The 24,129-nt window shown below is 39.7% G+C and overlaps 1 protein-coding gene across 1 annotated transcript in view; it reads left to right on the top strand.

Annotated features, from left to right (window-relative positions):
• Positions 1 to 24,129, top strand: part of naa15a (N-alpha-acetyltransferase 15, NatA auxiliary subunit a) — an 84,934-nt gene that overhangs the window by 24,252 nt on the left and 36,553 nt on the right. Inside the window, exons 2-7 of the mRNA XM_080194357.1 lie at positions 1,824 to 1,908; positions 8,838 to 8,942; positions 11,121 to 11,278; positions 14,427 to 14,561; positions 22,012 to 22,165; positions 23,661 to 23,780. Of these exons, the coding sequence (XP_080050483.1) occupies positions 1,824 to 1,908; positions 8,838 to 8,942; positions 11,121 to 11,278; positions 14,427 to 14,561; positions 22,012 to 22,165; positions 23,661 to 23,780 (757 nt within the window). The remainder of the gene's footprint in view (positions 1 to 1,823; positions 1,909 to 8,837; positions 8,943 to 11,120; positions 11,279 to 14,426; positions 14,562 to 22,011; positions 22,166 to 23,660; positions 23,781 to 24,129) is intronic.

Below are 24,129 nucleotides of genomic sequence, written 5' to 3'. Positions count from 1 at the left end.
TTGATTCTGTTTCGCGCCAGAGACGCCTGCGTGCCTTCAGTTTTGCACATTTAGCAGTAGGTGGCATGGTGCCATAGTGGCCAGCACTGCAGCCTCAGTGCCAGGGACCTAGGTTCAATTCCTGGCTTGGCTCACTGTCTTTGTGGTGTTTGCACGTTCTCCGTGTCTGCGTGGGTTTCTTCCAGGTGCTCTGATTTCCTCCCACTGTCTAAAAGGCGTGCTGGCCATGCTGAATTCTTCCTCAGTGTACCTGAACAGGTGCCGGAGTGTGGCGATTAGGGGATTTTCACAGTAACCTCATTGCAGTGTGAATGTAAGCCTACTGGTAACACTAATAAATAAACTTAAACTGTTAGAAAGTTTAAACTTATGCAGCTTTGGTGTCAGACAGTGAATCTGATAAAGCAAGAGTCCTGCCATCAGTGATGGCAGTGGAAGAGGTATAGTTGGGTGTCGTTGGTGTATGGGTGGAGCTGCTCTTGTAGTTACACATGATCCCGCTGAGGAATAATATGTATGAGGTATAAAGAAAACTGATAACAGACCTGTGGACGTTTGAGAGACAACTGCAGATGCAGGAGACAGAACTATTTGGCGATATTTGAGGAAAAACTATGTTTGGAAAGGCACAAAAGTGACCTTGGTGCTCTGATGGAGTCTGAAACTGGTGAAAATATTAAAATATGTGCGTGCAACTAGAGATGACGATGTGATGCTTAAAATAGAATTTAAAGGTGAGAGGAGGTAGAGTTTCATTTGGGGAGTGGTAGGACTAATGTCTGAGAATAAACTTGAACCCAAGAAAAGATAGTTGGGTAGTTTAGAACAAAGGTGACAACAGGACCGGGTGTTGGTGTCATGGCAGAAACTGCAGCATATGTTATAGCTAGGACTAAATTGAAAGGGGCTTTAGAGATGGTTGGGTAGTAAGAGGGTGTGCACAGACTAAGTGGTTTCAGATGCTAATGCTAAAGTTCTAAAATAACAAATCTCTTGCCAGATTAGAAGGTGCTGACAGGTTTTAAGATGTAGGGGCTACTTGCATTTGAAGTAACAATCTCATCTCTGGTGGTGAGCCCAATATTCAAAATGGGTAATACCTCGCCTTCATCTTCATGACTTGGTCCTTGAAACTTTACAATTATTTAAAAAGGAGCAGTGCAGCTTAAACACAAGTGAATAGACGTTCATCATAATGTGCAAACAAGAGCTTAAGATGTAGGTTCACCTGGTTTCTTCAGTTTGCCTCTCAGCAATGCATTCTGGTAAATTGTTCATTTGTATATTGGATAGGATACTTGATTGTCACAGATTTACCCAAATATTCCAGGCACTGTTGAAATTTCCATTCTTTGGACTAATATGATAGAATGAGGAACGAGAGTTTTGTTTGCACTTGATGTTGCATTTGATGTATGCTATTTTCAAAGTGTCTGCAGTCACCTTTTTTAGAATTTTTGTGATGTGGAAATTAGTAATTTTTATATTCAGGTGAACTTGAATTTGTACTTGTCATCAAGCACCAAGATATCATGCTATGTTCCCGAGGACAGCTACTCTGCAAGCTTGCTGTTTCAACTTAAAAATATTCTGCAACTTAAGCTGGGTAAAAATGCATATAAACCATCAAATCTGTACAAGTGGAAAACAGGCCAATGACTTGATTCTACCTGACATTTTGGGTTATATGAATGTTTAAACTGTATCTAGTATTGTGGAGTACTAAAATACCCTAAAGTCTCCAGCTTACTTTTTAAAAGCGTTATATAGTCTTGTGGCTTTCATGTATTCTGATTGTCATATTTCTTCCCCTCTTGTCACAGAAATGCTATGAACACAAGCAGTACAGACATGGGTTGAAGTTCTGCAAACAAATACTTAGCAATCCAAAGTATGCAGAACATGGAGGTAAGTTAACTTTGGATGAAAGGCTTTGAATTAATTTGCCTTTAATCGTTTGCTAACAGGCCTAAAAATAAAGTGCCTCTTGTGTTTTTGCATCTATATGTTTTTATAATGTGAACATTCCTTGGATTGCTGTAATTTTTTTTTTATGGTTAATAATGGGAGGGGGTTGGAGTGGCAGTAAGGGAAAATTCATAGATGTATTAAGTTTGCAGAGCAAAGTACTTTCATTTTGTCTTTAATATTCATTCATAAATGTAGACATCGCTGGTTAAGCTGGTGTTTAATGCTATTCCTAATTGCTATTGAGAAGGTGGTGATAAGCTGCCGTCTTGAACTGCTGCAGTCCATGTGATGTAGGTACACCCACAGTGCTGGTAGGGAGTTCCATGATTTCAACCCAGTGACTGTGAAGGGATGCTGATATATTTCTAAGCTGGGGTATGTTTCCTGGAGAGCAACTTTAGGTGGTGGCATTTCCATGGTTGTGCTGCCCTTATTCTTCTGGATGGCGGTCAAGGTGCTGTCTGAGGAATCTTGGTGAGTTCCTGCAGTGATCTTGTACATGGTACGTACTGCTGCCACTGTGTGTCAATGGAAGAGGAATTAGTCTGTTTGTACGTGTACTGCCAGTCAATCAGGCTACCTTGTTCTGGATGGTTTTGAGTTTCTTGAGTGTTGTTGGAACTACATTCATCAGGGCAAGTGGAGAGTATTGACTTGTGCCTTGTAGATGGACAGGTTTTGAGTTACTCGCTGCAAAATTCATAGCCACAGATCTGCTCTTGTAACCACAGTATTTATATGGCTCGTTCAGGTTCTATCAATGGTAACCCCCAGTATATTGATAGTGGGGGATTCTGTGATGCTACAGCCAATTAATCTCAAGGGGCTGTGGTTCGATTGTGTCTCTTGTTGGAAATGGTTATTGCCTGGTGTGGCACAAATAACCTGTCAGTGCAGGCCTGGATATTGTCCAGATCTTGCTGCATTTGGAGATGGGTTGCTCCAGTATCTGGGGAGTCACGAATGCTACTGAACATCAACAAATATCCCCCAATTCTAACCTTATGATGAAAGAAGATCAATGGTGAAGCAGCTGAAGGTGTTTGGGTCTGGAACATTACCCTGCCCGACTCCTGCAGTGATGTTCTGGAACTGAGATGATTGGCCTCCAACAACCACAGCCATCTGCCTTTGTGCTAGGTATGACTCAAACCAGCAGAGAGCTTTCTCGCCCCATTGACTTCAGTTTTGTTCGGACTCCTGGATGCCATGCTCAGTCAAGTGCTGTCTTGATGTCAAGGACAGTCACTCTCTCTTCACCTCTTCTGTTCATGTTTGAATCAAAGCAGTAATATGGTCAGATGCTGAGTGGCCCTGATGGAACTTAAATTGAGTATCAGTGAGCAGTAAACACATACCACTTGATTGTGCTGTTGATGACCCCTTCCATCACTTCTCTTATGATAGAGAATAAACTAATGGGGGTGGTAATTGGCCTAGTTGGATTTATGTTTTTTTTCGGTACAGAACATACCTGAGCAATTTTCTATTTCTGGATAATGCCAGTGTTGCTGTACTGGAACAGCTTCGCTAGGGGCACAAATTTTGCAGCACAAGTCTTGAGTATTATTGGCGGAGTATTGTCTTTATGCCAAGTGGAGTGAATTGAATTGACTGTGTACTGGTCTGTGCTTGGGGATCTCCGGAACAGGCAGCGATGGATCATCCAGTCTGCACTTTAGCTGAAGATTATTGCAAATGCTTGAGCTTTAAGAGCTGAGCTCCCCCATCATTGAGAATGGAATAGATGCATTTATGATAGGCTGATTTGAGGATGAAGTCAAGTTACTTTTTCCCCTCTTGATTCTCTCACCACCTGCCACAGACCCAGTCTAGCAGTTATGTCCTTTAGGGCTTGGTCAGCTCAACCAGTAGTGGTACAATGGAAGTCCTCTTGATGGACATTGAGGTGCCCACCCCACATTAGTGCTTCCTCCAAATAGAGTTCAACGTGGAAAAGTACTGATATGTCAGCTGAGAAGTTGTCGTGTGTGGTTATCATCAGGAGGCTTCCTTGCCCGTGCTTGACCTGATACTGAGAGACTTGTATGAGTCCAGAGTCAACGATGAGGACTCTCGGGGCAGCCACCTCTGCCAGCGAGACAGGACATACCCAGGGCTGGCGAGGGTGATGTCGGGGACATTATTCCTTGAATATGACTGTCAGGCTATTGCTTGACCAGCTTGTGGGACACCTCTCTCAATTTTGTCACAAACTACCAAATCTTAGTAAGAAAGACTTTGCAGGGCCACCAGAGATGAGTTTGCCACTGTTGTTTCAGGTACCTAGGTTGGTGCTGGGTGGTCTACCTGGTTTCATTTCTTATTGCCTTCTAGCAATTGTAATATAACTGGCTTGCTGGGTATCTCAGAGGGCAGTTAGTTAACCACAGCTAAGAACAAATTACGTTCTCTAAAAGACATTAATGAGTTGGGTGGGTTATTGTGACAATTGACAATGGTATTATGGTCATCATTAGATTTTTAATTCCAGATTTTTATTGATTGAATTAAAGTTCCCAAGCCCTTCACTGTGGGTTTCTAAATTCTAGTCCAGTAACAATAGCACTGAGCCCCACACTTCCCCATAGAAGTTTTGGATAATTATTTTTCTCATGTATTCTGTCCTTGGGGTGATCACTCTTTGTTCTTGCCATTCTGCAGGTGAAGATTGACTCTGACTCTAACCAAATTAATCATTATTCATTGTGTGTTGGGAAAGGGTGGCGAAAGAAGGTAGAGAAGAAATGTTACTGCAAAATGCAATCCTTTTTTACTAGCAAGGGTGACCTGAATAATTATCTGTTGGAAATCTTTATTTTTCTCCTAACTGCGTAGTTCAGCTAACTCAATACAGACCAAATTTGAGACCTAACTGAAGTCGCTGTCTTCATTCCCTGCTACAAGCTCTTCTTTAGCCACTGACCCTGTCCTGCCTAGAAACTGTCTTGAGACTGAGCCAGACTGCACCTCGGTCTCATAATTGTGCCTCAAACAAAATATCCAGGGCATTGTTAAGAACATCTATTTTCATCTCTGCAAAATTGCTTGACTCCTGTCCTGCTTCAAATCATTTGATGCTGAAACTGTCATCCGTGCCTTTGTTACCTCCAGACTTGACTATTCCAACACTGTTGACTCACTTCCATGTTGTGCCATTCAAAAGCCTAAGATCATCCAGAACACAGCTGCTTGAGTAACTTGTGCCGCATCCAATTTTCCTAACTTGCGCCACATTCAATCTGCCTATCATCCTCTGCTGGTTAAGTTTTAAAATCCTTAATTTCAAATTCCATTGCGGACTCACCCCATCCAACCTCTGATCTTCTGCAGCCATACAATCGAGATATCTGCACTTCACCAGTTCTTGGCTTGAGAATACCTGACTACAGTTGCTGCATGTGGCAGACATGCTTCCAGCTGCAAATCTCCGAGCTCTGGCACTTCCTCCCTAATCCTGTCTGCCTTTTTTCCCTCTAAAATGATCCTTAAAACCTAATCTTTACCAAGTTTTTGGTCCTCTGCCCTAATGCTGTGTGTCTTGGTGTCAAATTTTAATTTGTAGTGCTGCTGTGAAGCATCTGGCATTGTTTTACTGTCTTAAAGGTGCAATATCAATACAAGTTGTGGTAGTTGTTCACCTACACTGGGTTAAGTTGCTGTATCATTGAAGAAGGTGCTTTGATTTTTAACAAAAAAAATGGTTTTCTCGTAGGCTGTATGAAGTGCAAAGAGATTTCTTTTTAAAGTGGATCTTAGCCTTCATTTTCTTGTGTGTTCCTTGCCACTACAAGCTACTTCGGCTAAGGCAAAGTTGACTTTTTGGGACAACTCTGGTCAATCTGTTTGTATCGGATTTTGTTATTTTGACTTAGTGCCTGTCTCTGCATTTCTGGCATTATGTATCGGGTAAAGAAAAACAATTAATCTTCTGCACACGTTGCCCAGTGGTCTGACTTTCTTCTGCTAGTTTTATTTTTTTTAAAGTAAACTTGGATATTATTCTGCAATCTGAGAGCAGTGGTGTATATTGAATGAACGCTGTAATTTGTCAGGCTTGATTTTATTGTTACCTTGTGCACCGTTTACTGACTTTTCTTGCTGCTACGCATGTTATTTCAGGTATTTATAATTGTTCATGCAATGCTTGGTTTAACTTCTGTTTCATTAGATTAATGTTTAAATGTGGGAGAGGTCATTAATTGGGAATGGTAAAATCACACAAGAACATGTTGACTGCAGGCTTTAGTCTCGACCACAGCAGGCTTGAGGCTCAGCCAATCGTCCCTTTTTTTAAACATCACCCAAACTTTGTGCCTTTAATCCTTGAGCTGTTGGTTCTCTTTCCAGAAACGCACCTAATTATTTCTGGGTTTTAATCTTTTTTTACTGACCGTGTGCAATAGCATTTCAGTTGATCACATAATGTACAGAAACGTTTGCAGTCCTAGTGAGAAAAAACTTGAAATTCTTTAAAAATGCAGAATTTTTAAGAAAAATGCAAGGATAAATTTTAGTTAACATGGAACTGCAGAGTTGTCTCATTGCCTTTCCAAGGCAGTACAAAAGTGAGTAGACGTTAATCTGGATTTACACACAGGAAAAGAGAAACTGTAACGGGGGAAATCAATTGTAAAATGACCAGATTTCACAAGTAAAAGGAATTACATTATACAATAAAGGGAAACTTGCATCTGCAGTAATGGCATTTTATGAAAACATTAAGAATTAGTTGACTTTTCATTTGTCCAGTGGTGGAAGAGCAAGCTGCACCAACGTTTAACAATTTGAAGCAAGAAGAAATTGCATTATTTTTATCTGTAGCATTGGCAGTTTTTTTTATTTTCTTCTGTTGAAATAGGGATATATACCAAGTTTTCCTGTCTTCTCCAGTTTTAACCTATTAAATTCAAAGTAAAAAGGAATGGCTGGCCAAGCCTGAAGTATTTTTCTTGTCAGTATTTTCCAAACATGGAGTATGTTGTCTTGATCTAATTTAATTTCAGTTTTCATTCTAAGTTCATTTTATCCTTTGCATGAACAGTAATCTTAATCTCATATTGCTCTTCTACCTAGATTATTTTATTCTCATCCTTTTATTCTTTTCCCTTCAATCATTTACTAAACCAATTTAAATGTCCATCTGACTGCTTATTCAATCACTTAACTGGTAGTAAATTCCACAGCCATAAGATCCTTTTTTTTAAAAAAAATCATCTTGCTGTCATAAGTGTCATGTTTAATTCCTTACTGGGAATCATTTTCAAGTCTTTATTTTTATTCCCTCACCTCATATGAAGCGGCAATTTAGTGTACCTGCACAATACATTCTTGGTCTTTCTGGCTCAGCTGTTTTAAAAATCAGCTAATTTAGGAATTGATTTCACTAAATGACTGCTGTTTACCAATAATTCAGTAGTATATAATGGAATGCACCCCTCTTTTATGTAGCTCACTTATTTGCAATGAATTCTAATTCACTATGTCCCTACAAAAAAAAACTGATTTTTATTTTTGTTGCTAACTCCTGTCCTGTATGATTATGCACCTTTTCCATCATTCTTTTCCCACTTTTCTAGTCTAGTTTTGTTTTTATTTTAAGATTCTACAATCATTAGAAATGGTGAGAAATGCAATCTGGCATTCAACTGATCCTTCCAACGCACTAAACTGATCTACAGCTAATGCCATTGTACAGTTGCAATTTATAAGTTCATTTCATGTACAATTTTACAAATTATCCAAAATTAATTTGTTTCAGAGTACTTTTTTTGATTTAAAGCAAAGTTCACATCTGTTATTTCAATAGATTTGTGATTTGACCTCTATTGCTTTCACTTGGCATTGCAGTTTTCTGCCTGCTGCATATAGTCATCAAGCATATCAATATTTGGGTGAAGCTGCCTGAGATTTTGTAGTTTCCTGCTGGTTCTGTAATTATTTACACCAAGTGCAGAATTCAGCAGTTAAGACTATGAAAAGAGCACTTTCAATTTCGAGAGAATATCAACCTGTCTTTTCTCATTGCAGATAGTGACCTGAGTACTATTCATTTCTAGCATTTTCCATTTATATTCCATTTGCAGATTTTTTTTTTAAATGAAAAATTACTTATGCTAGGTCAATACCTGATCAAAATTTCCAGACAACAGAGATGCTACAGTTGGCCTCAGCACCTCCGGGATACAAAGCCATCTCAACTGGAAAAGGGAGCAGGTAGCTTATGTTAGTGATGAGCCTATTTAACTTGGTTCTTGGATACTGCTCCCCACAATGGTCAGGAACGAGTTCAGATTGAGTTTAGCCTTGCATTACTGCATTCTTTGGTTTTTCATAAAAGAAATTCTTCTAGCAGATAGATATTTCTTTTTATAAAGAATTTTGTGCTGAGAGATCTGGAAGAGTAAAGTTAATGAGATTGCTTTTACCCCCTTCCCCACATACTCGCACTATCAAGAATATTCTGGGAGTGTTTTTATACTAAATATCCCTAATATTTTGCCTTAGTTTCACTTCACTTAACTTTGTTTCCCTCATCACTCCTGACTCAGTGATCTCCATTGAGAGAAGGTGAGGCAATATAATTTGCCAGAGTAAAGAACTGACTCTCAATTTTTCTCATCAAGCAATGGATTTAGAGTGGCAGAAACATGGGAAACGGTCGTTTGGTGTCTAACCTGCTCTGGGATATGGTTGATAATTGAGAAATCTTTATGTTGTGGAAAAAATAACTTGGAGTATTGGAAAGAAGTGTTTTTCCAGTCTAAATGGTGTGTGCTTTGAACAATAGCACTGCTGTGAATTTTGCAACAAAATCATCAAGTAAGTTATTCCACATGCAGTACATTTTATTTCTAATTTTGCAGAGACCCTGGCGATGAAAGGTTTGACTCTAAACTGCTTAGGAAAGAAGGAAGAAGCATATGAGTATGTACGGCGAGGCCTTCGAAATGATCTGAAGAGTCATGTCTGTATCCTTTTTAAACAGATATTTCGTAGCACAAAATGCTACAAATAGATCAAATGATGATCTGCATGTGCCCACATCATTAAGCTCTTCACAGGACAGATTTAAACCTTCACTAGTAGTCAAGTAAATTGAGATGAGAAGAGGCTGAAAAAAATCTTTTTCTTTTCTTGGCTGAGCGAAGTGCTCCTTATGGCTAGATTATTTTTCACTCCTGCTCCATCCCAACATCTACCTTATTTTGGGGTGGTCTCTCATGCTGCTCTTTTTACCCATTCTAACCAGGAATGAACTGCATTGTGTTAAAGTCACACGAGTTAAAATAGGCTGGGCCTCCTTTCCGCAGCAGCATGCAAGTTTCTAACTCTTGTCATTACCCAAATGTGCCCAGAGTTAGCAACAGGATCTTTGTACATTTATGACCCTTTTGTTGGCAAAACAGCCTCAGGGGTCTGAATGGCCCACTGCAGTTCTTGAGCTTATGTAGCATGGGTATTTGCTTCTGAAGCACCATTTTTTTTTCAGAGTCAGCATTATATTCGATTCTGATGAGTAACCTGTTAAAATTGCACCCCATCAAAAATACCCATGTAATACCATTCCATAAGTACTTCCGAATGTCAAGCTATATCGAAATGTTTGTCCATTCCCCTCATTGTGAGCCTCACTTTCACTGTTCTGAATTCACATTTTCTAATTTCTCGATGAAGCAGTGCAGCATCAATGAGAAGATCATTCATAGAAGAGCGGTTCTGGTCCAGACTGTTTAACAATAAATTCATAGATGAAGTGTTTAGTGTTCAGAATTTTGCTTAGTTTTTTTTTGCATATTTCATATACTGAGGATGAGCTGTATCTTAAATCCAACAAATCCTGTTTCAGTTACACAAAGGGCAAGCGGCTCGAGGGGGATGAGCTGCTAGTTCTTTCAAAAATTGGCAGACATTGCTGGCAGCATGCTGATGCGGTTGTAGTAACTGACAGTGCAGATTATTGTAACCTGATTACTTTTGATAGATTACTGAACCCAGTCACTAACCTAATAACATTAAACTCGAACACTAAACACGATTGAATGTAATAGCAGGATGCTGTTTCATTTACTCATATTTAGTCCCCTCGATGCCGTTTCCTCTGAGTCGTAGAGGTTTACAGCATGGAAACAGGCCCTTTGGCCCAACTTGTCCATGCCACCTTTTTTAAATTGCCCACATTTGGCCCATATCCCTCTACACCCATCTTCATCCATGTAACTGTCTAAATGCTTTTTAAAAGACAAAATTGAACCCACCTCTACCACTACCTCTGGCAGCTTGCTCCAGCCACTCACCACTCTGTGTGGAAAAAATTGCCTCTCTGGAGTCTTTTGTATCTCTCCCCTCTCTCAAAACCCCCCCCCCCCCCCCCATTATCTTATAGGCATCTATAAGATCATTTCTTGCGGAAAACGTCCCAATCTATCCAGCTCTCCTTAGAACTCAAACCACCAAGTCTCTTCTGCGCTCCTAGTTTAATAATATCCTTTCTATAATAGGGTGACCAGAACTGCACACAGTATTCCAAGTGTGGCCTTACCAATGTCTTATCAATGCACAACTTCCAACAAAATGTCCCAACTCCGCATTCATTGTTCTGACCAATGAAACCAAGCATGCCGAATGCCTTCGTCACCACTCTGTCCACCTGTGACTGCACTTTCAAGGAGCTATGAACATGCACCCCTAGATCTTTGTTCTGTAACTCTCCCCAGTGCCCTCCTATTAACTGAGTAAGTCCTGTACTGGTTCAGTCTACCAAAATACATCACCTCACATTTATCTAAATTAAACTCCATTTGCCATTCGTCACCCCATTGGCCCAATTGATCAAGATCTCATTGCAATCCGATTGTTTAATTGTTGAACTGTTTAAACAGTTAGATTTTAAGAATCTCCTAAAAAGAGAATAAAGGGGTTTATTACAGAACAGTAAAATTCAGGCCCTTTAGTTCATATTTGTGGTAGTTTAACACCATTATTGTCTTTCAAAGTGCTTGTCTGAAAAAGTTAAGTCGTAAAGCTTGAGACACCAAAGAAAAATTACATTCAGATCAAATTTACATTGATCCACATAAGGTATGGAACTTTCGCAACTAGGAACTTGTGAAAATTGCAGGTGCTGTTTTTCTTGACAATAAATCTAGGTTGGCATGTGTATGGTCTCCTTCAGAGATCTGACAAGAAATATGATGAAGCCATCAAATGCTACCGGAATGCTCTAAAATGGGACAAAGACAATCTTCAGATTTTGAGAGATCTTTCCCTTCTACAGATTCAGATGCGTGACCTTGAGGGCTACAGGGTGAGTGCTTCTGATTTGTGAGGGATTGTTCGAGTGAAATTTGCGCTCTGAATGTGGTTTTCCTTGAACAGAATTCACATTCAAGTGTACTGACTTGTAAATTCCTGTCTGGGACAAGAGCCTATGACGTTGTGTAACCGTGTATACTTAAGATCAAATTTTTAGCCAAAAAGTAGGGGTTTGACTTCTAGACGGATAATATTTTGAGGAGTTGAATTTCACTTTCCTCTGCCATTTTGCTACGGCATAGTTGCTACTGCAGAGTTGCCTGACTGGAAATGGTTCCTGCTAACTCCAACCCAAACCACCCCAAAAGTAGTGAAAAAGGAACCTAAAAATATCTATATCCTTGAATTTTTATTTAGAAGTCATAACCTTTTTCTTTTTCATGGCCAGCTGTCTTCACTGACACTTCAACTTGCTCACAATGTGGCTGGCATGTCAAAATTCGTGGCAGTCTCACCCTTGTTACCAGTATAGGCCAAATCCATGTCCATTCTTTTGTTGGAAGTTTTATTATAAACTACTGTTGGAAGATGCCGTGAAATCGTTGACTTTTGTTGCAGTTTAAAATGGTTTCTCTTCATAAATCTTGTGCGTCATCCAGAGCTAGTTTAAAATGTGCAACGCCTAAATTTCTCGCTCGCCTCAGGGTGAAGATTTGGATTGATCCAGTAGAAATTAAGAGTCCATTCATATATTTTCTAACTGTGGCCACATGCTAGGCTTTCCTGTCTTTGCACATTTACTCTGGGCCATATCAGAGGGTGGGATTGGTGGGAAGGTAGCATTGTGGTAACCTTGCCAGCACTTGCGAACATGTTCAGACACTGAACTGAGCAGAACAGTTACTTTCCATGGTATGCTATTCTACTAATGAATGGGTTTGTATGAGGGTGGGTTTGATTTTCAGCAACATCCACATGTTGAGTACAGACTTTGGACTTGTTGGTGAAAAGAGGGTTAACTTTTGAGATTGACTATACTCGAGTATGTATAATAGCTCTAAAATCCAAAAATACCACCTTGTGTGGTGTTCATTAAAACAGTTAGTTGTACCAATGTATTCATTGATGTGATATGTAGGTATTTAAAAAAAAAAGTCCTTCTTACCTTTACATACCTTCAAGGAAGATGTGCAGAAAGATACACAAATCATGAATAGCATGCAATCCTGCACAAATATCTTGAACTTGGCTGCATTAAAATCCTGGAACTTGTTTCCTAACAGCAATGAGTGTGTCTACACCACATGACAGCAATGGTTCAAGAAGGTGGTTCACCACAGCCTTCTCAAGGGCAGTTAATGCTGGTTTTGAATGACTAATCAAAATAAAACATGCTTTTTAATTTTGGCTAGCTCACCATTTTGTGAACCAGTTGAAACAAATTTAATATGTCTAAAATTGTATCTAAAGTTGCTGATACAAAATTACTCGAGAATATGGCTGCCAGTTACTGATGTTAGTTCAGTTTTGTCTTATATGTAAACTTGCAAATAACCACAAGGGTGCTTTACACTTCCTCCAGAGTGGATAAAGTTAAAGAGGCCGAATTTTACATATTTTTGGCGGGGGTATTTCCTACAAGGGAAGGGCATGTAAAATGGGATGGGCTTCATCCGCCCTAAAATTCAGCACTTGTGTGAATTGTGCACAATCGGAACACTTTTCTTGTTTTTCATTAATCACAAATCAAACTTAATCACTGATTTGCTATTCTTAGGAAGATGCCTACTTTTCTGATTCAAACTTCCAGAATTTGTGAAAAGACGCTAACCCACCTTGTACTAAGTCTGAGGAGAAGTTTTCACTGACAAAAGCTGATTTGATTTTGACCTACAATTGAAATTTTCACTTTGTCATACGTGCCTGAGACTCCGATTCTAAACCGGTTTCCAACATGACTTGAGTAACTATTGGCGCTTTATATGTATCCCACCTATCTCATTCATGAGACTTGTACAATTGCATGGGAAGGTGCTGTGCAAAGATGTTGAGGTGGTAGGTGTGATAGAGGAGTGGGTAGAGAATGTTCCAAAGGGAAAGGCTCCCTTCAGGTAGCTTCTGGGATCGGGGAGGAAAGAGTGTGTTCGGTGTTGAGATCTTGCTGGAGTTGGTGGAAATCGCAGAATACAGAGGGTAGTGGATGGGAAGTCGCAGCATGGGGAACATGAGTGGTTCTGGCAAGGAGGGAAAGCCATGGGGACAGAAGTATAAGTAATGACATTTTGAGGGCACTGTTAACTACCGTGTCACAGTGGTTAGCACTGCTGTCTCACTGTTAGGGACTCGGGTTCGATTCCTGGCTTGGGTCACTGTTTGTGCCGGGCCCGCTAATGATATACTAATCCCCATTGGCATAATTTATATAGCTCCCTGCTGATTTCTGGTGCGTAACTGATGGTGCAAGAAATCTGGCACTCGGAGGCCATGGCACCCAGTGGGAAGCTGGCTAAGTGGCCTCCACTGGGAGATTGCCCCCAACCCCTCCCGTATTTTTCATTTTGACCAAGCATTCTACCTCGCAACAGAATCACTGTTAATACTCTTTGCACAAACCTGTTGCTTCTTTCTGCTGGTTTAAAAAAAATAAACTGGCCTTTGCAAAATAGTAAATTTGTGGCCGCTTCGTGGAATAGCTCGAAGTGCATCACAAAACGTTTAATCACGACTTCTCTCCAAAATTCAGATAATTGGATTATGTTGCTTGATCCAAATGACATGATTGATGAAAAATGTTTCTTTCAATTGCGCTGCGTTCAAATGTTTTTTTTATTGTAACATTTCTTGCTGTTCTTACATCTACAACATGCTGAACGTAAGCACTTGACATGGACATGTAGTTTCAGGGCAAAAAGTAAAATGTTGTGATTATTGCAAATCTGAAATGTACTGAAAATAGTCAGCAAGTTGGACATCATCTGTGACAGAGAAACTGTTAATTGTTTCAGGTTGATAACATTTATTAGTGTGTTTATAGCTGCACTTGTATCTACTGCTACCCTAAAACATAGAACGAAACTATACACCATCCTGTGTCTATCATGCTATAAATTTTTTTGACTTCAATCGTTTCCTTTAAGCTTCAGTTTTATTTGATTTGATGTTAACAAGCCACAGGTCCTCATGTGTTCAACATATTTCAGGAAACGAGGTACCAGTTACTTCAGCTTCGCCCTGCGCAGCGAGCCTCATGGATTGGCTATGCTATTGCATACCATTTACTGGAAGATTATGACATGGCTTCAAAGATTCTAGAAGAATTCAGAAAGACTCAGCAGGTATGCTATAGTTTGCTTCATGGCTGTAACATAGTTTGATAGAATTTGATGAATACTACCTTGCAACTTTGGTTCCTTCCCTGTATTCCCTGATGATGTTGCAGCCGGGAATATTAAGTGTCCATACGTCTCTATGTTTGTGTCTCCATTGTCATAAACCTGTTGTGCTTGCATCTTGCCAACCTTAATTACCATGATCTGTGCATTTATCCACATGCACTCCAAATCTATCTTAATCTGCCTCTCATTTTCCCCATCATTTGATCCCTCATATTTTTGAACTACACTTTATTCTAATGCTGTTTGTCTCTTCCAGTTCTCTGCATCTTGTATCTCTTCTCTCATAGTTTGTCCTGATACTCTGTCCCTTCCCAAGTTGGTTTTCAACTCGCCCCATACCATTAACTAAGTATCCTGTATGGATGTCGGTTCTATCCCTGCTGCGATGCAAACTGTTCTTAAAAATCCATAGTGCCTTAATCTGAATCCCTCCCTCCTGCACTATTTTTCCAGCCAGTTTTACTTGCCTTAGCATACTACTCCAATACACACTAACGTATGATTATGGGGATAATCCAGAGATACTTGGAGACCCAACTCTTGCATTTTCTCCCTGGCTGTTGAATTTGTATGGCATTAACCATTTCTACCTATATTATTTCCAATATTTACCATGACTTCTGGTATTCTGCTAGTGTTATGCAATCATTCAATGGTTTCTTTTACCCCTGATATCAAAGAGGCATCACTCAGCAGTGGAATTATGTTGGTGGTAATTGGAATATCGTACTGTTCCCCAGACTATCAAATCCCCTACGACCTCTGTGTTGCTAAACTTTATTATGCAATCATTTGAGCATGATCTGAGGGTTGAAGACTGATTTGAAGTAATCACACAACTCTGCTACTGTTCTTTGCACAGATTCATTAAGGTTCCCAAGGCATCTTTCAGTGACCGTTTAAAGTGCAAAAGACCAGGCTGAAGCATTCTGCACTACTTTCAGCCTGAACTGCTGAGTAGATGACACATCTTGGCCTCCTTTTGAGGTCTCCAGCATCACTAATGCCGGTCCTTCAACTGATTCAATTCAGATCCCTGACAGCACCCTGGCAGTAGTACTGAAGATTTGTACTCCTGAGGTATTCATGCTCCCCAGCCAAACTGTTCCAGTGAAGTTTCAACACTGCCAAAATGGAAATTTACCCATGTATGTTCTGTCCACGTAAAGCAGAACAAATTCAGTTGAACCAATAGCAATCCATTGGTCTACACTCGATTATCAGCAAAGTGATACGTGTTGTTGACAGTGCTATTGAATGGCGCCTAACAACAGTTTGCCGGGGATGCTCAGTTTGGGTTTCTGCTGGGTCCACTCAGCTCCAGAGCTCCATACAGCCTTGGTCCAAACTGGACAAAAGCTGAATTCCAGGAATGAGATGAGTGTGACTTCGCTTGGAAACAAGGCAGCATTTGATTGTGGCGTCAAGGAGCCTTAAAAAAATTGAAGTTCGTGGGGATTGGGGAAAAACTTGCCACTCACTAGTGTGTTATCCAGCCCAGAAGTTAGTTGTGGTTGTTGGCGGTCAGTCATTTCTACTGCAGAGCATTGCTTCGTGAGTTCTTCAGGGAAGTGTCCTGGGTCCAACCATCTTTGTCAATGACCTTCCCTCCATCATGAGCCCAAAAGTGGGGATGTTCACTGATAATTACACAGCTTTTGGTAACATACATGATTCCCCAAATACTGAAAGCAATCTTGTCCTTTTATAGCAAAACCTGGGCAACATTCAGACTTGGGCTGAAAAGCGAATGGTAAGATTTGTAAAACAAATGTGAGGCAATGATCATCTCCAGCAAGGATCTAATCATCTCTTAATGTTCAACATTACCATCACTGAATCCCCCACATAAACATACTGGCAGTAACCATTGACCAGGACTGGCCACATACAATAAGCACGTCAGAGATTGATGAGCAACCTCTTGATTCCCTAAAGCCTGTCCAACAACACTCAGTTCAACGTTGTCCAGATAAAGCCTGCCTGATGCATCACTGGCACATGGTGGCAGCAGTGTACATCATAAACAATATGCTGTGAAGCAATACGCCAAGCCTTGTTTAACAGCACTCCTCAAACCCATGACCTCCAACACAAAGGACATGCATGAGAACACCAAAACCTACAAGTTCTCTTCCAAGCCCCAAACTATCCTACCATGGAGCTATATTACTGTTTCTGCCTTATCTCTGGGGTTAAAATCCTGGATCTCCCTCTTGACAGTACTACAACAGAACTGCAGTGGTTCAAAAAGTTAGCTCAACACCATTTCCAGGGGAAATAAGAATGGGTAACAAATGTTGGCCTTAGCAGCAATGCTCAGATCCAATGAAAGAAGGGAAAAAACCCTTAATTCTCTAATTTATAATGTAGCTTCAAGATGCTTTTGCCAATATTACTGCAGTCAACTTGTCGATTTAATTAGTCCTTGGTTTAACAGTTGCTTTTGTTCCCCTTAATTGTTTCTTTTTGTCTGTAAATTGGGAAGAGAAGTGTAATTTGCTTTTGTGTGTTAAGGTGTCCTGTTTTTAACCAGTGGCAAACATGGCTTCTTTGATCTTCAGAATGTTTTCAAAAACTACCCATTTTTACTCTGCATTAATTCTTTGCCTAATAGAATCACCAAGTCAATGTTTTCTGAATCTTCATTACTCTTGTAAAAAAAACTCTATCAAAATTAGCAATCAACAATAAGTATTTCTCACGCTGACACCACAAGTACCAGTCAGGATGGGAATGATTGATAATTCCCCTATTAATAATTATCTTGTATTATGTGACTGAACTACAAAAGTACTGAATCAGCTGTAAAAGTGCTTTTGAGATGTTGCTCATGAAGAGCACCATATAGTTAGAAGTAAAGACAAAATACGGTGGATGCTGGAATCTGAAACAAACAGAAATTGCTGGGGAAACTCAGCATGTCTGACAGCATGTGTGGAGAGAAAATAGATTCTGTTCTCGCTCTCGTGCTCCCCACAGGTGCTGTTGGGCCTGAGTTTCTCCAGCATTTTCTGTCTTTGATATAAATAAGTCTTCCTTTTTTGATATTGCTCAGACTTTCCCAAATGGAGGTCTGATACAGTGCTGGGGTCTCTGCTTAAAAGCTTGACTGCAAACTAGTAGATCAATATGACTAGATCATGGAACAAAATGTCAAGATAGAAGAGTGAGAGCCATTGACTGCACCTGGTCCAATATTGGTCTTTAAATTTTGACCACCACTGACATCACAGAGAATATGTCTCTTCTCCCACCTGTGGGCAGTAGCTCGGTTTTAAAGCTTAAGACTAAAAAATCTTCCATTCCTTGTTGTAAATTGTCGAATCAAGATTGACTACTTGAATGTAATAAACTAGCTGGGCTGTCCATGTGCATAGAAATTAGTATGGAACTGTGAAATCAAAGGTTCTGCAATAGGTACCATCAGAGAAATTCAGCTTTGTTATTTATCCAGAAAATTTCTGCACAGTGAAAAGACCATGTTTCCAGGCAAATCTAGAATACTTCTGTAAAATACGTAGGATGGTGCTTACTTTATGACCAGTGAAGGAACATATACATCATTGTCAAACAAGGGAGAGAGCCACAAAAGATCTAAATCTCTCAGCATAGAAAATATACAGTAGCACATAGAGGGAGATCTGGAAAATCTTGGTTATTGAAGAAAAGCAGTGGGCCTGTTATGAACCCTTGGAGGACTGTATACCATTCTTTTGTTTGAGAGTGAATAACAGGAGGAGGAGGAGGAATGTCAGTATTGTTTAAAGAAAATGCTATAGTGCTGGAAAGAGAAGATGCCTTGGCGAGGTAAAGGAGAGAATCTATTTTTGGTTATTGTTGAGAAACAATAGAGGTATCATTAAACAAGTGTTTTCTACAGATCGTCAAATAGTAGCAAGGTGTAGAGGAACATTTTTGCAAGGAAGAAGTTATAGAAGTACAGAAAGTGTAGAATAGTGTAAATGAGAGACTTCCATTATTGTCATGTAGACTTGCAGGGATGGGGAGGGGAACGGTGTGGGGAAGAGTTTCTGCAGTGCATTCAGGAACATTATCTTGATGAATATGTTTCTGGTCTAATAATGAAGGCAGTTCTGGGGAATTAGGTGGATCAAGTGTCAGAGGGGACATTTGGGGAACAGTGACCATAGTATTCTATAGCTTACGTCAGCAATGTAGAAGACAAAGCGTAATCTAAAGTAAAAATTCTTGATTTAGAGGAGGACCAATTTCAGTGGAATGAGAATGAATCTGTCCCACTTAAATTGGCATCAAAAGTTGGCAACAAATATGTACAAGATCAACTGGGCGACTTTAAAGAGGAGATAGTTCAGTAGAGGTACATTCCACAAGGGGGAAACAAAGTGCAACCAAAGCCAGCGCACCCACCCTAGACAAAATAGGGAGTAAGATAAAGCAGAAAAATTATACACAAGATGTCAGATTGGTAATTCAAGTGAGAGAGCCAAACTGAATGTAGAAAGATCAGAACACTGATGACAGAAATCCAAAGTAGGAATTGAGAAGAGGCTAGGAATCCATTGGCATATAAATAATGACAGGTTGTTGAGAGGCGTGGTGGAGCCAATGAAGGCCCTAAAACTGGATAAATGTACCTCAAGATCACTACCATAGTCTAACTCATTTAGCCTCAATTTCCAAAGTGCATGGCTTCTTAGTTATGCTACCAAAGCTTATTACCTCACTGGTATCTATTTGTAATTCGTATACCCTTTCTGCAAGGTTGTTGTTGTTGTTGTTTTGTATTTTGTTGCAATCTTCAGATTATTTATTCATCAACATCTGATGTTGTCCATACGTTTTGAAATTATACTTCTAGTCCCTTAGCCCAAATCATTTGTGGTGGGTGAACAACAGAAGTTCCAGCAGCAATCCTGTGGAATGCCAGTTCTTACCCCTTGATTTGCAAAGTGACATATGATTGCACTTCTGCAAATTTTGTACATTTCAGCTTTAGTAAGAAGTTTCTATTAATTGAGTATTCTGGTATGTTGGCTTATTAACGTAGTGTTATGTTGTAGTAGCAGCTCAGTGCTTAATGAAATTGTGGGGCTTGAATTTTATAGTTCAATATTTGTGCATAGCTGGATGTGGTTTTGGAAATGCAGTTTTGTTTAGGTTGTGGTTATAGATTTTGTAAGTTCACTCAACAAAAGTTACTTTTATTTATCTGCTAAGAGTGCTGTAGGATTTTGTAGGTGCAGAAAAGAACTGAAGTGGCTAATATCTGGTCAAACAATTACTTGAATTCATATAAAGCCTTTATTGAAGTAAAATGTATTGAGCCGCTTCATAGGATTTTTATCAAAATTTTGACAAGTCATCTGAAATATTAGGACTGATGACCAAAGTTTTAAGGAGCACCTTAAAGGAAGATAGAAAGGCAGAGTAGCACAGCTCTTTGTTGCTAGTTTCATCCATCTTTAGACTCAGCTATTCAAGTATTCCTCTGGCTAGCCATCCATGCTCTACGCTGTTAACTTCAGCCTGTGCCACATTCTCATGTATCATACCTCTTACCTAGGTTCGGTACATCTATAACCCCGGCTTCACTGACCTATAACGGATCTGTTTCCCAATGTCTCAACTGAATTCTTCTTGGCTCTAGCCTCGTAAGCCTCTTCCTGCTGTGCCTACTGTTCAGTCCTTTCCTAAAGCTTCCTCAGCGACTTATCGTTTAAAAATCCAAATCTTTCCGTCACCCTTCCTAATATCTCCTCCTTCAGTTTTAGTATCCACGTTTTGATACTCTTTGGAGTTTATTTCTGTATAAAAGGTGCTTGATAAATGCAAGTTATGATTTTTGAGAAGAAATTTAATGTAGGATCTTTTTTCAGCTATTTGATATTTTTATGCTAGTCAATCTCGTGTGGCATTTCAGGAAGTCAGCAGCAAGAATAGTCTTTAGCTGGAATGGGATTAGGATTGGTTATCTTTTGTTCCAGTTATTTCCCAATGTAATTCATACATTCGTTCCTACTTTATGTATAATACCTGGCTCTTTAGATTCCTTTTATAGTTTATTTTACCGGGAGAGTATGGTGCAAAACTAAAGCACTGCAGTTTCACCACTTGATAGGAAGGTGTAATTGGAGCAAGAGAAGTTTACATGGGCAGTCCATTATAAGTAAAGCTATGCTAAATTATAATGTGAAAGATGTGACACACAATAATTGCACATGTGAAATAATATACTAGCAAGCAATGTTCTCTCCAAGCCCTGTGGCTGCAACCTGAAAGTTCCCACACAACCACATACTTCAACAAATTGGCCATGCACTATATAAGTAGGGGGTACATTGCTGGTAAATATCTCCTAACATCGTGATTGAGATTTTCATTAAAACAGGGATCTTAATGGAGGTGGTTTAATCACGGGCACTAAATTAATTTCCTTCAGAATGGACCTAGTGGGATTATAGGATTTTGGAAGTTCTTTGATGTTTTCCCATAATCTGAGTCACACCTTGAGGTCTGGCCACATTGAAGCACAAGTTTATAATGAACACTGGAACAGGAGCTAGGATCACTGAGAATGATATGTGAGCATCGGGAAGGTATATTCTGTAAATTTGAGAGCTCTGAATGAATTCCTGATTAGGGGAAGAGGTGGGTGGTGAGAAAAGTTGGAAGCTGAAAGCACTTGATGTTGCACTGAGATTAGGTGGTAGACCTTGGAGCATTTGAGAGTGCTATTTAGACATGACATCAGCAGCATAACATAGTAATGGTTTTGGGGTAGGGGTCAAAGGAATGAGAGCTGAAGTACTGCTGGCACCTTTAGCACTTTGGGGATGTAAGCATCAAATAATACTTTACTTTATTGGTCAGCTGATATTCTTGCCTTAAAGTGTTGATTTTCTGCTTGTTCAGATTAATAGATGGAAAATCATGGTACTTTTTCTGATGTACGTTTATGTGTCTTTTTGGGCTTGTGCACTACCTTCTCTGGCTTTTTGGGAAAATCAAAGAATTTTTAAAAATCTGATTTCAGCTGCTGAATAGAATTCAGCTGTGGTTGTTGCATTTGATTGCATGATAGAAAATGCTGTATTTGGTAAGTTAAAATTTAAATCTAGTCAAGCACGTAGGCTCATATTTACACTTCTCGCCATACCCCTTTGCCTCACTTATAACCTATGTCTGTAAAGAGTGGGATATTGCAAGGACTGGCTGTGATTGAATTTCTGGGAGAAAAAGAAAGCATTAACACTTTGCACTAAAGTCTTACTAACTAAAAACATTACTGTTTCACAATGGGGTTGGGTGGGCAGGAATTGATTTTTTTTTAAATTACTGTTGTAAAATGTATTTAATGTGTCCTTAAGCAAAATAATTGACCAAATTCCTTTTGTTTTGTACATAGGCTTCTCCTGATAAAATTGATTATGAATATAGTGAACTGCTGCTCTACCAGAACCAAGTGCTGCGGGAAGGAGGGATGTATAAAGAGGCTCTGGAGCATCTTGACAATCATGAAAAACAAATTTGTGACAAATTGGCTGTGGAGGAGTGCCAAGGTAGAGCAAATTTCTCTTTGTTATGATTTGTAGGAATACTAATATTTGTACACTGTCCACTTTTGGTTTTAAGTGTTGGGAGAAATATGGAAGTACTAAAATTTAAATTGGTGAATTTGGTTAAAGATTAATGTTGAATAACTTGTTTTCTAAATTATTTTTGTGTTTTGGAAGAATTAGGGTATATTCTCAATCTCCTCGAGCCAGGGAACCCCTAGTGACTTATTGAGAGCTTTGAAGAACCCCAACCACTATCATAATATCGATGCTCCTTTTTTTTTGTGTTGAAATAGGTGCGAACACAGAAATCAAATTGGAGTGATTTCTACCTATGTCTATGCATGTATTAATCTGGGAATAATTGAATTGTTCTTTGATTAAAAGTATCTAAGTTTTACCCTTTGTTATTTTTAATGGGAGGAATGATGCTGGAAAGCCTGTTCTAATATCGGGCACACAGCTCTCTGCCTTGGACGTATGCACACACATCACTCTTGCTTGGGCACACAGTTCCTAGTCTCGCATATGCACGTGTCGCTGTCTTCTGGTCTCGTTCTCTCACAAACACACTCGTCTCTGTCTTTCATTGTCTCACGTGCACATCTCTCGTTCTCTCACACACTTCTGTTTCATGTTCTCATACACATGCATGCCTGTCTCTCATTCTCTCTTGCTCATGCACATTTCGCATGTCTCGTGTCCTTGCCCGCGCATATGGCCCTTACCAAGGCAAAAACCTTATTTTTCCCTAGGCCTAAGCTATGCAGCTCCCAACTGATTCGTCTCCTGCCTCACCTCAGCCTATCTGCATCAGAAGCTCCAGGAGGTCTTACTCTGACCTGTTTGATTTTGCGTATCATTTATACATTTTGTGTGTTCAAACCAGCATTTCCCAGTCACGTGGTGGCCGTCAGCTTTGCAGGTGCCTTGTAGACCCTTCATGGACCTCAGCTTGGGAACCACTGCTTTCGCATCTACTTTAGGAATTATGAAATTACACAATTAATCAAGTAAAGCCAATCAATTGTGTAACTGTAGCTTTCAAATGCACTACTTTCTTCGTCTGGCCATCAAAAATGTTATGGCTTTTTAAAAATTTTCGGATGGAAATAAAAAATACAAAGTTCAAAACCCTTGTAACCTCATGGGTTCATGAGATCTACAAATTTTACAAATTCTGAATTAAGAAATTAGGTTCTGTTATTTGGCATTTAGTCCCTGTTGGCTGCACAACCACCAAGTGCAGTTTAAAGCTTGATTGCATGGTTCACAAGTAGCTTTTAAGCACACACTGCATGTTCCAGTAGCACATTTAGAGTCCATATTTTTCTGAAGTTTTGCATGTTAACATTTATTGGGCACCTTGTCCATCATCCAAAGTTCAACAAATTTAAGTGTCTGTAATTTTAAAATATTCAATGGGTAATATGTTCCATCCAGTGTTAACTTTGGAGTATAACAGTTACGATGTAAGATGTGTTCTGATCTGAAACAGGAGAACTGATGTTAAAACTGAACAGACTAAAGGAGGCTGCAGAGGTGTACAGGCGATTGCTGGAGAGAAACCCTGAAAACTGGGCCTATTATGAAGGATTAGAAAAAGCATTGAGGCCTGGTGAGTTTATGCTTGGAATTGTGGCCATTTCTGTTAAGGCGCCTAGTATTGTTAAAGCTTAGATTGTGGATTTTAACTGCTATGCTTTTTGGCGGGTTCCTTAAGTTCTCAAAATTAATTCGAAAGGTAGTCAACAATCTACAATTGCTGTGTTGCTGTGGAACAGGCTTGTCCAGTCCGTGGCCTACAGCCCAAATCTAGCCTGCCATGCTGCTCCTGCCCAGCAGACCTGGAGTGCTGCAAAGTAGAGTGGAAGATTCTGTCAGGAGCTGCTCCACCAATCACAAGCAACTTATCTCCTGTTTGCTGCTGATAGGCTCAGTACTGAGCCTGAGAAGCAGTCTGATTG

The sequence above is a fragment of the Carcharhinus amblyrhynchos genome, chromosome 1 (genome assembly GCF_965287045.1).
Source record: "Carcharhinus amblyrhynchos chromosome 1, sCarAmb.v2.hapA, whole genome shotgun sequence".
Classification (NCBI taxonomy): Eukaryota; Metazoa; Chordata; class Chondrichthyes; order Carcharhiniformes; family Carcharhinidae; genus Carcharhinus; species Carcharhinus amblyrhynchos.
The sequence above is the reverse complement of the archived record's forward strand: the minus strand, read 5'-3'. Positions and strand labels throughout refer to the sequence as shown.